The following is a 13,857-nucleotide window of genomic DNA, read 5'->3' as shown; positions in this document are numbered from 1 at the left end:
GAATGGAACTCAAACGTCTTGGCTGTCACTCTGGAGTTCTGCCCTGATTTGAAAAAGTTCATTAGAAAAAAACAGACCTCCCCCCAAATATCACGAATTAGTGCCTAGGGTGTAGCAGAAACCCAATAAATATATGCTGATTGAGTGAATGAAAGGTTATACTAATAAAACAGTACCTAGCCTAAAGGAGATTCCAGTTCTGTAATACTCATGCTTGTCAAGCCAGACCTGCAGGATTATATGAAGGATTTGAAAACCTAAGAGTGATGCAAATAATAATAATAATAACAGCAGCTACCAACTACTGAGCCACCATTATGTGTTAAGTACTTTTTTCATATTATTTCCAATGCTTCTAGGGGACTGCTCTGGGGGAGAGGGTGGAGGGACAGCTAGCAGCCTTCCCCAAAGTAGTGTGTCCATTTGCAGAATGCTGTCCCTGGCCGGTGCCTTCAGGCACCCTTCTGTTCATGGATTCCATCTGGTCACGTGACCAGTTCCTGCACTGGAATTTGAGCATCTATGCTATGTCCTTTGTGGGCTGAACTGGCAAAGCAGCATGCCTTCTCCACAGCCTCTCTTGCATCAGAGACAGGACTCGAAGAAATAGAGGGAGATAGAACCACAGGAAGAAAGGAGCCTGGGTCCCTGAATCACCACATGGAAGCTCACACAGAGTCACTTGTACTTAGCTATAATGCGAGTGAGAAATAAATGTGTTGTATGCTAACCATCGACAGTACGGTGTTACTGGCCTGTTTCAGCAAACAGTGTCACCCTGACTAGAAAGAAATTAGACTGGAAGAAGGTACCACCATGACTACGGGTTTAGAGGACGGTGGTATGCAGTCAGGGAACTGATTCTGCAAGGTGGAAAGTCAGATGCACAGTCGTGTTACACAGTGGCCGGATGTGCTGCCAAAGCTGCCTCCACTGAGCCTGTGCTTCTATCGTAGAGCTTCTCGAATGTGGTCGCTGGACCAGCAGCCTCAGCACTGCCTGAGGATCGGCCAGAAATACAAACACAAATCCTGCACCCCATCCTAGATCTACAGAACCAAGGGCTCAGCATGGGGGCCCAGCAATCTGTGTTTTCACAGCCCTCCTGGTGAAGTGACGCATGGGTAACTGCTTCATGGGATGTGCAGTGTTACGACAACTGACACTCAGTTCTGAGACGGGGCTTCCGCTCAACTGCCCTACGCTGCATGCCTCTTCGTTTCCTCCTTCTTTCCACCTCTAGGGGACCTGAATCTCAAACCACATCCCATTTCCACCCACACCTCTTCCTGGTCAGATCCTACTTGGCTTTTAGCTCAGCTTGGGAGTCCAACCTCTAGGAAACCTCCCTCTGATCCCAGTTGTGCTTCCAGAGTGCCTAAACTGTCCCCATGAAGTGTGGACCGTGCTGCGTTGTAACTGGCTGAGGCTCTCGAGGGCTGGTTCCAAGTTCTGAGACCAACTTTCTAGGAAAGATCAGCCTTCCCAGTAGCTCCGGGCTGGGCTCAGGCATCTCTTCCATTTGCAGGAATGAAGGCAAGGGATGGTGTGGGGCCCTTACCTGCGTGGGACTGCATGTGCTCCAGCAGATTGTTGTAGAACTGGAACTGGATCCCACAGGCGCCGCAGGTGTAGGGCTCTAGGGAGACAGGAGGCAGCAGCGTGAGCGGCAGGAGGACTTGGGCACCCTCTGCTGGCAGATGTGGGAACCCAACAAAGTGGGGGCTCTGGGCCCAGCCTGTCTGCCTCCTGTCAGTACACCAGCCAGGGAGAGACTGGGGGCAGGAAGGAGCGATGGACAGAGGAAGACGCGTGGACAGAGACCATCTGATCCCACCAAGCAGATATTTATTGAGTGCTTACTGCGTGCCAGGCACCGTTCTGGGCACGGGGGACGGGATGGGGGAGGACAGCACCGATGCAGAGAGCCCTGTGAGGGCACAGACCACGCCTGGTTTGTCCAGCTCTCTGCCTGTAGAACCACACGGAGGGCCCTGCTCGCCAAGTGAACAAATGAATCCATGTACGAACAGAAAACAAGGGAACAGACGCGAGGGCAGTGAAGGGGGAGAAGACGTAGCAACAGAAAGGAGTGAAAGGCGGGAGAAAGCCAGGGCCAGGTGGTGGCACAGTGGTGACCAACGAGAGCCATATGGGAAAGGTCCTGGGTTTGCATCCTGGGACCTCTCTGAGCACGCAGGGCACACGTGCACACCTGTGAGCGGAGCTGGCTGAGATTGGGAACGAGTCAAAAAGCCAAGACCCTGCTGAGAGTCTCCCACCATTGCCTCTCTTTCTCTGATGGAGTGAATCAACAAACTTAAAAAAAAAAAAGAAGCAGAGAAGAACCAGGAACTGGAGATAAGATGGGCATGGTGAGGGGAGGGCATGGAGGAGCAGGGGACGAGGGTACAGCGGCCTTCAAGGTTCAGTTCTGTGTTCCCAGCACTCACGGCTGTGCCTGGCAGAGAGGAGGGAGAAGACGGGACAGAATAGCAGAGATGGGGCTCGGGAGAGGTCTCCTGAGGCTGCCCTGGTGACTAGGAAGGGGGAGCCTGTGTTCCTGTCAAGGCTTGGGTGGCTCTGTCCCACCCTGTCCAAAATCCCTCCACCCACCTGAAGCCAGGCCCTCTGTCTGTCTCTGCCTGCTGCCAGATCTGCCCAGGGGTGCGGTCCAGGCTCATCTCACAGCCCAGCTCAGAGGCCCTTGGGGAGGCCCTGAGTGGCCACTGAGTTGCCTCCCTGCCCTGCCTTGCCCTCTCCAGCCCCCCATGGGACCATCACTTACTCTTCAGGAGAGGGAAAGGATTGGAAATCAGGGGACTTGCAGTTTCTGCAAAAGAGAAACAGTTTAGCTAGGTCTCTTCCAGTTTGCTGTTCTGTGATGACTGTCATTATTTCTGCCCTTAATAACCAGTGAGCCAGCTGGTGTGCCTGGCGGAGGACGGGCATCTGAGAGCCAGGTTCACAAACTATTGTAGGACTGGAGATGCCTGACACAGGGGCCACGCCCTTCCTGCGCGCGCAGGGCCATGGGCAGGACCATCCCTCTAGGACACTCCCAGCTCTGAAAGTGAGGCCCCACGAGCACTCACGACAGGAGGCCTGCATGTGGCAGCCTGTGTCAGGACAGGGAGCTGGAAGCTGCTTCTGGGATCTGGCGGCGGGATGGGAATGTCTGGCACCAAACACCAGAGCAGCCACAGACTGGGGCCGGGCTTTTGAGGGCTTCTGCTCACTGGCATGTCACCCATGCTTCCTGGCTCTGCCAGAGCCACAGGTTGGTGAGCCGCAAACACAGCAGGCAGCAAAGCAGGGCCAGGCGGGCCAGACAGGGAATCCCGGCCCCATCACTGACAGTCGGGGGGACCTGCGGCAACAACTGACCTCTCCTGATCCTCAGTTTCCTCCTTCGGAAAGTGGGGGTAACAAGAACACCGACCCACATGGGGTGTGGTAAGGATGAAGACAGGTAAGACACAGAAAGCTCTGAACACATGCCAGGCACATCGTAAGCGCTCAATAAATGGTGGCTGCCGGCAGCCACAGCCTCAGACAGTGTCATCCACAGTGTGGACATCAGCTGTGGGCAGGAGAGGCACAGGGGGTGCAGCAGGGCTTGGCTGAGAGCACAGGGGACCCCCGGGGACCTTGGTTCAAGTCCTGAAGTCACTACTTATTCCTATGTGGCCTTGAGCAGGTCACATCATTTTTAGGTCAGCCTTGGGAGATACTGTGTGGGTTGCATTGTTAAAAACTCCACCCCTTCTGCAGGACCCTCATCAAGTCACTTGGTTTACTTAAAAAACAAACAAACAAACAAAAAAACACTTTTCTGGGGGTTTGTTTACTTAAGATTTTTGCTATAGAGCATGTGCGTTCACCAGAGAAACAGAAAGTGAGAAATCATCCCCCCAGGGGGGATGGGCACGCCACAATCCCTTCTCCTCCATTGTCCTCTCAGGATTTTGAGCACACACGCACACACACACACACACACACGCACATGCACACACGTGCCTGGCTTGACTTTTAAGCTGCCGAGTCCGGGACTTGAATTGCGGTGGACTATGTGGGAGTCCAGCAACATAACCATTATGCCATCTACTGGTTCCAAACACCAAGAAAATCAACCACCCTTGTGCTGGGCACTGGCTGAATGTTCACAGCCACCACAGGACTGGGTATGTTCTTCAGGCCACTTTGCAATAGAGGAGAAATGAAGAGACCAGCCAGTAAGTGGTGGAGCTGAGTTCGAATCTGGGCTGGAGACTGAGGCTGGAGTTCCTAGCCCTGGTCAGAGCCTCGCTGTGCACGTCTGTGTCCTGGTTGGTTCATAAAGTCCCTGGTGGTTGAGCCGTGCCCATCACCTGCCTGTAACCAGGCAGGGCCCAGCACAAGCCAGCACAGACAGACACCCAATATTTGGTGCATCCAACTTGAATTGTGCAAGGCAGTGCGTGGAGTGGGCACCTTTCTCCTGTGGAAGCAGTGTCAGAAGTCCTTCTCCCTCCTGTCCTGGCCAGCGCTCAGCCTGGCTTGCTGTGCCTTTCTCGGACAGGCTGCCTGTGCCCCTACCAGGCTGCACATGGATTGGTCAGAGTGATCCTTGGCAGTTCTGGAGGCTTCCGCGTTCCGTCAGAATTCTGCACGAGGTGACCATCAGGGGGCGCCAAACACCACCGGGAACCTCAGGCAAACTGGTAGGGGCTGGAAGGGAACCTTTGTTCCACAGTCCCAGGCCCAAAGTGGAACCAGAACTTGGGGCCTCTGGTTCTCTGAGCTCTACTGCACCCCCTTGGCTGCTCCTGAAAAGAAACTGGCTGTGACGTTTACCTTCAGAACACAGCAGTGGCTCTCTTGGGCCCAACCATCAGGGGCCGGCGGAGCTGATGCCACCGTGGAGAGGGAAGTTCCTCTCTCCGTGGGGAAGAGACAAAGAGGAGCCACGATCCCGTGATGCCCGAGACCCAGAGGGGTGACCCTGGAAGAAAAGGCCCCTCCTGCTTCTGCCTGGCCCTGATCTCCCTCTAAGTTCCTGCCCCCAACCTCCTCCCGACAAGGGCCATCATGCACCAGAGACCCCGGCCCACAGAGCGCCCGCTGCCCCTGCCCGGGACGGGAGCGGCGGGGCGGCTGTCCCATGGTACACTCACCGCTGGAGTTTTGCGAACTGCTGTTCGTCTCCTCAAAGTGGTTTTGTGCTTTGCCTTCTACTCTCCGACTGAAAGCGCTTTCTGCTGGGTCGGGGAAGGGAGAGAGAAAGTGAAACGAACGGTGACCCATGGTGACCGTGACTGTCAGCACTAGGTTTCAGGGAAGGGCATGCAGGAGGCCCCTGGGCTGGGGGAGCCAGCAGGAGGAGGGGCTGCAGGACCACAGGCCGAACCCAGCCCCTCAGGCTCACCTCACCAGGGCCCCCAGAGACCCACCTCGAAGTGCTCAAAAGGCCGGGGCGTGGTGGGGGGAATGACCCATGAAGAGCACACAAATGAGATCCAGCCAACAAGCAGAAAATGGATGGCCAGGTCCCTGGGAGCCACATCTGTTCCACCAAGTCACCCAGACCTGCCACCCAGCCCTGTCAGGTTGTGGAGCCACAGCCCGCTGACAGTCAGAGAGGACAACAGTCTGACTCCGGGAGGTGGCCCTGGCAGAGCAGAAGGGCCCACAGCTTAGTGCTGTCCACAGGATGTGTGGTCCCTGGTCGCAGGGAGGGAACCCTGGGACAGAGGCACAGCAGAGAGCTGGAGCAGCTTCCACCCCCAGGAGGCCAGATCCCGGCATGTTTGGGGAAGGCTGGGTTAAATAAAGCCAGATGGGTCTCTTCCCAGTTCCGGGCAGAACTTAGAGCCTTTGATGCCCTCACGTAAGTTTCTCCTTAAGAAAAGGTCCAGGGAGACCAGCAGATGGCATAATGGTTAAGTCGCTGGACTCTCATGTAGTCGATTACAGTTTGAGTCCCGGACTCAGTGGCTTACAACTCACACTGGATGTGTGTGTGTGTGTGTGTGTGTGTGTGTGTGTGTGTGTGTGTGCATGCCCGGGATCCTCAGAGGAGAAGGTAGGAGAAGGGATTGCGGCATGGTCATCCCCCCGGGCGGTGATTTCTCGCTTTCTGTCTCTCTTGTCTTTGTCTGTCTCTCTGGTGAGTGCATGCACCCTATAGCAAAGAAAGAAAAGGTCCAGGTCTCTGCACACCCCAAACTGGTTTGTTTCTCGAGGCCTTTATCTCCTGGGATCTAGCCAGAGACCACCCAGGGGAGGGACTGGCTCCCTGGTTTCCAGGGTGTCTCCACATCCAGGCTGGCACCTCCCTCCGTGTCTCATCCTCTCACTTCCAGGTGCCCCTGGAAACCTCACAGTACAGGGATGGGGAGAACCACACATTCTGCACACCCACACCTATAGACACAGAGTATCTGAGATAGAAGATTACTAATGCTTCCAAGGCGGGCCTGGCACAGTAGGGAGGTCAGATGAGCCAGAGATATGGGCCTCAGGGAATAGACCCATTTGGGATGTGCAGAAACCTGGACCTTTCCTTAGGGAGAAACACACATGAGGCTATCAAAGACAGAAGTGTGACTGGGAAAGGCGTTATTTAACCCAGTCTTCCCCAAACACACTGGGGTCCCCACAGAACCCAGTCTTAAAAACATCAGATCCTGCCATAGCCCACCAAAGTGGTGATCCTAGGAACCCTTTCTGGGAAATGCCACTCTCACTGGTCCACCCTGCTCCAGAAGGACAAGTACTCAGACTGAGCATGGGTGTCCAATGGTCCTGGGAGGATGGCGAGGCCAGAGGCGGCTCCTGCAGGCTGTGCTCAGTTCCTTTTCACTCACTCACCTCAACGGCACCTCTTATCACCTCCTTGCTGCAGAGGCGGCTGCCAACACCACAAGGCCAACCCAACAAAATATGTCTGCAAAATGCATGGGCTAAGAGCCTCCAGACAGCAACTGCAGACCGGTCAAAAGGCCCCCCAGCTCCCCGTCTAGGGAAAGGGGAGGGGACTCTAATCTACTGGGCACCGACTTGTGTGACACTTTTCATCCATGGGCTCCCTTAATTCTCCCAGTACCCGTACGAAGGCTACACTGTCATCCCATTTCACAGGTGAAGACAAAGGAAAGAATGAGACTGCCAAGTTCCTGGGGCGGGGTGTGTTCCCAACCCTGTAAGATGGTAGAACAGACATCAACCTTGGGCCAGACACTTCCTTTTTGATAAGATAAGGGGAAGGGACAGGATCCTCTTCTCCATCTTCAACCTCGTGTGCTTAGGGGCCTGGTCTCCACATCTGGAGGGTTTCTGTCCTGACCAACACACCAGCACAACTGAGCACAACTGAGGCTATGTACTAGTGACTGGCCTCCGTTGCTCAGGTGACCATGCAAACTCTGAACAGCTCTCTCTGCTTCAAGCACCTGTAGCTGAACACCAGTGAGCAGTCCTATAAGTGAAGTGTCACCTGCAGGCATCTCACACAAACCCAGGGAGCCACTTCCTGCAGGATAATAAGAGCAGTGACAACTTCTACCTCAAACTCGCCTGGTCTATAGCCCCTGCAGATCTCTGCTCCCAACCTGTGCCCTCTGACCTGCCCAGCTGGTAAATCCAAATGCCATCCCCACTATAAGTCTCCCTAGTCACACAGAAGCAGCCTGAGGCATATCCCGAGACACGAAGGTTCAAGGGCCACACACACCAGCCCCTGAAGGCAGCTCTCGTCAGAAATTGCGGACGTACGAACTCCCAGCCACGAAGTTCAAGAGTGGACGTTAGATTCGAAAGCCATGGTTCCATTATATGGTTGACCCAACATTTACCACCAACGAGACCGTGGCGGCTAGCGTATCTCTAAGTACCGTCATGTACTGCTTAACAACAGGATCTGCTCTGGGAAACGCTGTTAGGTGATTCTGCCGTGTGAGCATCACAGAGTGGACTTGCATGTACCTGCACAGTACAGCCAATGCCACCACCGCTAGACGCGATCTGTCATCGACTGGAACGTCAGCGCTCATCTGCAGAACCACAACAGTGACTTTTTTCTCAGCATGTGCCTGCAAAGCCATCAGCTCCAAAGTTGATTCCTACTCTTCTTTTAGACAATGGAAACACAATCAATACCTCTTCAGAGGACTGCACCCCTGCTCACGATTAAACTCCTTACCTGGCCAGTAACAAGCAGAGCCGAGGCCTCGACCAGGTTGGCCATAAGCCACCAAATGAACCAGGCGGGCTCGCTTTCCTGAGTTCTCAACTTGATCATTCCTATCTTTAACGGATGGCTTTGGCCTCTGAGGGTAACGGGAAGGTCCAGGGTCCCGGAAGCATCACTTTATCTCTCTACCCTGCATCTCACTGATTCAGGCAGGCAGTCAGAGCTTGGTCTTTCTAAATATGAACCTGAGGACGCCTGACAGCTGGAGCTCAGTGGGCAGTGTCTTTCTGCTAAGTTTTCCTGGAGAACACACGACAGCCACAAAACTTCTACTGCCTGTTCACCCTCTGGAGCCAGAACCCTCTATTGCATGGACTCCAAAAAGGCTAGAACTAGTATTCACCAGCTTCCTGCTGGGCCTGCATCTCCTGGAGGAGTTTCAGAGATAGGGCTAGGTAGGAGGACGCTGAGAGAATCCAGCTCGAGGTCAACTATCCCGCTTCATGTAAACCAGTTCCTGGTGGAAATGAGTTTTCAGTCTGAATTTTCTGAAAGTGGGGAGATGTTAACTCATGCCAACAGAGTCCATGTAAGTGGCATAAATGGATGAGCGGGGCTGGATGTGAGACAGACAACAGCATGAGCACAATGAGAAATGACACCTGCCACGTGGCCACTATGTGGGGAGGCATCAGGGAGTGGTGGGGACTGTGGAAAACTGGAGAGCACAAGCCCTATTAAAGGAGGCAGCCAATTGCTTCCCTGCAGGATACTGGGCCCAGGACCACCTAGTCTGATGCTTTGATGACAACTACATATCAATAGTTTTGTGCAAAATCTCCTAACATTCGAATATCAGCAATTGATTTTTAAAAATTTTAAGACCAAACGGAACAAGCTCCATAGGTCATGATTTGGGAAAAAATAGTTTACCACTTAAAAACAAAACAAAACAAAACAAAAAGCTTGCACATCCCCTCATATGGCCTCTGATTTAGGGTGAGAAATTCTGGCCAAAGAGGTTGAGAGGCTTGTCGTGGTCACAGAGCCCGCCAGAGGCAGAGCTGGCAGCCAGATTTGCCCCCAGAGCATTATGGGACTTCAACTCCTGTTCCTGCAAAGGAACAAAGACCCCGGGCACAGCTGTGGCAGATGGAGGGAAGGACAGGGAGTGAAGGAAGTGTGGATGACGTAGGCCATTGGCCACTGATACCTGCGGTTGCCTTGCTTGCTGGAGATCCCGAATTTGGAGTGCGGAACGTCTGGGTTTGGGTGGCTGGAGGGGTGCGTTGTAAGAGGGTGGCGCATCGGACCACGGACGCCGGAGCTTTTTTCCCCGACTGGTTCGTCTGGGTCTTGGCTGCCACGAAGCGTGGAGACGGGGAGACCTCTGGATGTGAACACTCAGAGCCCGTGTCTGGATCGTCCGGCGGCTCCCACCCAGGGGCAGTACCTGAGAGGGTCACGCTCTCAGTGCCTGACGGCCCTTGGAACTGGCGGGTGAGTGGCCTTTTGGGCCACAGGCCCCCACACTTGAGAGTCGAGACCATCTCTGCCCAACCTCTTCTCATTCCACAGAGAGCAAGGACTCTCGCTCCCACCCAGGGCACAACAAGGTCCAAGACTCTAGAACCTTCCCAGCTTCTCCTCAAGGAAAGCCTGACCGCTAGCTCATGTGCAGAGTTACCTCGAAACCACTGAGCAGCCCAGTGTACAGGTTACCCATAACCCTCAACCAGTCCAGGCTCAGAGTGTCTATGAACTAAGCCTGTGATCTGTCCTTAGGGCACTTGAATTAGTTAACACAGGCCCAAGTGCATTTTCTAGAACACATTTTCTAAGCTCCTTTTCCATCAGTGATAGAAAGCTGAGAGACAGGAGCCCACCAGGGTTGGCTGATGGGGGGAAGGAAGGAGGTAGGCCCCTGTGCTCCCCCACCAAGGTTCGGAAGAAGAGCTTCGACAGTACTGGGGGACGGGGTACAAACTGAGAACTGCCACTCTGGGTGACAGTGCTTAACCCAGTGCCTGACTCTTTTGCTGAAAAAGCAGCAGCTCCCTGAGGCTGTTAGGGGAAGCCTATGACCAATCCCAGGCTCCTGCCTGCCTCCCTGAAATTTCTTGCAGAAGTTGCAGTCATTGAGAACAAGGAGCTGAACTCTGGTGGTTGGGAAGGGCCGAATCTGCCTTCTTTACCTGGCCTCGAGCCAGTGCTGTGGTGGCACCCTCTGAACTTCACCGTGTCCCTTGTTACAGACAGAAGTGAAGTGGGTAGAGGTCTTCTCACTGAGTGGTCACCCAAAACTGCACCTCTCTCTTCTGGACGCAGGAAGGGACCCTTCAGTGCTTCCCAGGGGTTCCTCGGGCCCCCAAGGACTAAGAACACCCTGAGAGCACCACCTAGCCCCAGTGCCTCGCCACAGCACGGGCCGCCCAGAGGGATCCTCTGCTGCTTCCTGCCCAGGTGGGGGAAAGGGAGGCCTCAAATACCTCTGCTCTCATGAAGCATCCAACTGGGCAGCAGAGACTCACTTTACCTACTCCTTTATACCCCAAAATGAAAGTGCCCCCCACCCAGCCCCTCCACCTATGCCTACTCCTGCCACAAGGGAACGCTTAGGCCCAAAGAAACAGGATGCCAGGGCCTTACTCAAAGTCCTACAGGAAGTGAGTGGCAGAAACAGGAAGTTGCTTCATAGTCCTCACACTACCCTGAGGCATAGAGGGGAGCTCAGTGAAGCCGGGCTGCCCCTTACCTCTCTGGAAGTAGGTGGAGGGCCACTCACTCCTCCACCTACTATGTTGGTCAGATGCCAGGAGTTGAGGAGTTCTTCCATCATGGTCCCCTTTGAAAAAGGCCTCATCTGTCTCACCTTAGCTCAGAAGGACATCCACGCGGCCTCCGTTTGGGAAGAACATGAGTGTCCCTTGCTACCAACGGCCCACTCTGTGGGTGAGGAACTGAGGGTCTGGGTGGAGAAGGACCCCTCCATGTACTCCCTGCCACTCTCCCATTCTGAGTCGAGGGCCTCAGAGACCCCTGAGGCCAACCACAAGTATGGCTCTTCTAGGAGTTTCCAATTTTAAGCCAGAGTAAATCTGCACATTTGGCACTGTGAAAGTGTCCACAGTCCGTCTCCCTGTGGGAGGTAGTCTGGGGACCACAGTTGCGGTTCACTGACATGGAACCAGCACTGAGCCTGAGTGAGGCAAACCCACCTGAGTCCTGGTGTTACTGTCAGCCATTATGACCCGGGACTCTGCATTTCCCTTCCTGTGGCCTTAGTTCCTGTCACCTCCCACCCACTGACAATAGTGGGCGACTCTTCTGAGTAGCTTCATGGGGACTTTGCAAGAACCCAAGAAAGTCACCGGAGAACCCGGAATGGTGAACTATTCTTCGGATATCAGCAGCTATTGTGATAACCTGGGGGAATGTGTCTTTATAGCCACGTGGAGTGAGTGCTGGGGTGATATGGGGCTCGGGTCTGCCCCTACTCCAGGAGGCCTTTACATGAGACATGTCACGCCATGATAGAACTCGCACATTCCAGGGACCTGGGTCCAGGGAACTGATATTCCACACAACAGCCTGAGCAGGCCGTTTCCCCTCTAAGGCCTCAGTCTCCACTCCTGCAGGATGCGTTCTAGAGCTCCTCTGATGGGACATTTTCCTAGTCTGTGATTCCTGCTATGAAATTCACCCCTCAAAACACATTCATCCTCCAATACCCTTTCAAGCTCATGGCTTTTGCACATGTTGTTCCCTCTGGCTGGAATATCCTTCCCTTGCATTTTTGACTGGTGGAACTCTACAGTACAGTTAGCTTCACTTCTTTAGGGATTCCTCCCTAATACCTCCCTTCCTGGCCGTTCACTCACCAGTCTCCTCTTTCCTTCCAAAAACTGATTGCCATTGATGACACACAGTGTGACATTCGATCCAAGTCTATGTCCCATTAACTTGTATGCTCCATGAGGGCAGGAACTCTCCTGATTTGACCTAACCATGTACTAAGAGCCTGGCACATTTCCTGAAACACAGTTAGTGCTCATGAACAGCCAGAAAAGCAGACCTCAGAAATGCTGAAGCAGAGCATATCAAAGATCGAATGCTCAAAGCCAGGGCATAATTGTGCCACAAAGCCATCTCACAGGTTATCTTCCTATTGGCCCCAAGGGGATAGGCAGATAGGGCCACTAGGCTTAGAGAGAGTTGGGTCTCACTTTAGTGTCAAAGAGTGGGCTGGAGCTGAGTTAAGATTCAGAGGTTACATAATAGTAGGAAGCGACTGAGTTCCCATGTACAAGAGAGGAGATACTTCGCTGAATATTTCAGGCACTCAGTTGAGACACAAGCCACACCTTAGAAGAGCTATTCTAACCTAGAATAAGAACTATTCTAGGCCCACCCTAATTCAGCTTGAAAACACAGCTTTGAAGTATCAAGATGATCTGTAAGTAAATGAACCATCTCAACAATGAACTCAACACTTTTGAAAGGAAGACAACAAAATCCAGTAGGTCCACAATACAACATCTGCAATGTGTGACAGAGAATAACAATTATTTTTCAGGTAGAGCAGGAAAATGTGACTAATAACCAAGAGAAAAACCAGTTAACAGAAACATACAGAGATGAGAAAAGTAGGAGACAAGGACCTTAAAACAGCTAGTATGTATGCATATACGCTCAAAGATTCAAAGGAGAACATGAACATGAAGAAGAGAGAAATGAAGGCTGTGAAAAGGAACCAAATAGAACTTACAGAGAAGAAAAATATAATTTCTGAAACAAAACCCTCACTTGATGAATCTTTTTAATAAGGCATATTAGACACTGCAGTATGAACGATGGCTGAACTTGAAGATGACACAAGAATCTATCCAAACTGAAGCTCAGGGGAAAAATACAGCTGAGGAAATGAACAGAGCATCAGTTGATCCGGAAACACTGTCAAACATGTCATGTATATGTAATTAAAGACTCAATAGAAGAGGAGAGAGAGACTGGGGGAGAAAAAAATATTTGAAGAAACGCTGACTACACAATTTCAAGTCTGAGGAAAAATATAAACCTGTTGATCGAAGAAGCTCAATGAACCTCAAATAGAATAAGCACAAAGAAAACTATACATCATAATCAAATTGCTAAAAGCCAGTAACAGAAATATTTCGAAGTATCCAGAGGGAAAAAAGATACGCTAAATATAGACAAATGAGGCTGACCCTGTAGCTTCATGGTTAAGGGAGTCAGATTCTACATGGCCAACTGAGATTCAAACCCTGGCCTCAGCAGCTTGAAAATTACACTGGATGCACGTGCGTGCCCCAAGCCTGCCAGGATGGAGAGATGGGAGAAAGGGCTGCAGTGTGGTCACACTCCATCAGGGGAGTGCTTTCTCCCTTTCTATCTGGCAAGCACACACATGCCCTTGAATAACAATCAGAATGATCTCTAACTTCTCATGAGAAACCACCTAAGCCAGACAATAACAGAATAACATTTTTTTAAACACTGAAAGAAAAATTTCTCAACCTGGAATTCCATATCCAGACAAAATATCCTTTGATAGGTTATGTGAAATAAAAACACCTTCGGCTGACAGACTCTTTCACCTACAGATCTACGCTGTAAGAAATGGTAAAGGAAGTTCTTCAGGAATAAAGGAGAGTGATAACACA

General features: G+C 52.3%; 1 protein-coding gene across 1 annotated transcript in view; it reads right to left on the bottom strand.

The window, feature by feature from the left end:
- Nucleotides 1-13,857, bottom strand: part of ZNF618 (zinc finger protein 618) — a 120,451-nt gene that overhangs the window by 13,947 nt on the left and 92,647 nt on the right. Inside the window, exons 11-14 of the mRNA XM_027769358.1 lie at nucleotides 9,387-9,626; nucleotides 5,157-5,237; nucleotides 2,789-2,833; nucleotides 1,562-1,639 (exon numbers count right to left, since the gene is read on the bottom strand). Coding sequence (XP_027625159.1) covers nucleotides 1,562-1,639; nucleotides 2,789-2,833; nucleotides 5,157-5,237; nucleotides 9,387-9,626 — 444 coding nt within the window. The remainder of the gene's footprint in view (nucleotides 1-1,561; nucleotides 1,640-2,788; nucleotides 2,834-5,156; nucleotides 5,238-9,386; nucleotides 9,627-13,857) is intronic.

Source organism: Tupaia chinensis, unplaced genomic scaffold (assembly GCF_000334495.1).
Source record: "Tupaia chinensis unplaced genomic scaffold, TupChi_1.0 Scaffold000081_1, whole genome shotgun sequence".
NCBI classification, from domain to species: domain Eukaryota; kingdom Metazoa; phylum Chordata; class Mammalia; order Scandentia; family Tupaiidae; genus Tupaia; species Tupaia belangeri.
The sequence above is the reverse complement of the archived record's forward strand: the minus strand, read 5'-3'. Positions and strand labels throughout refer to the sequence as shown.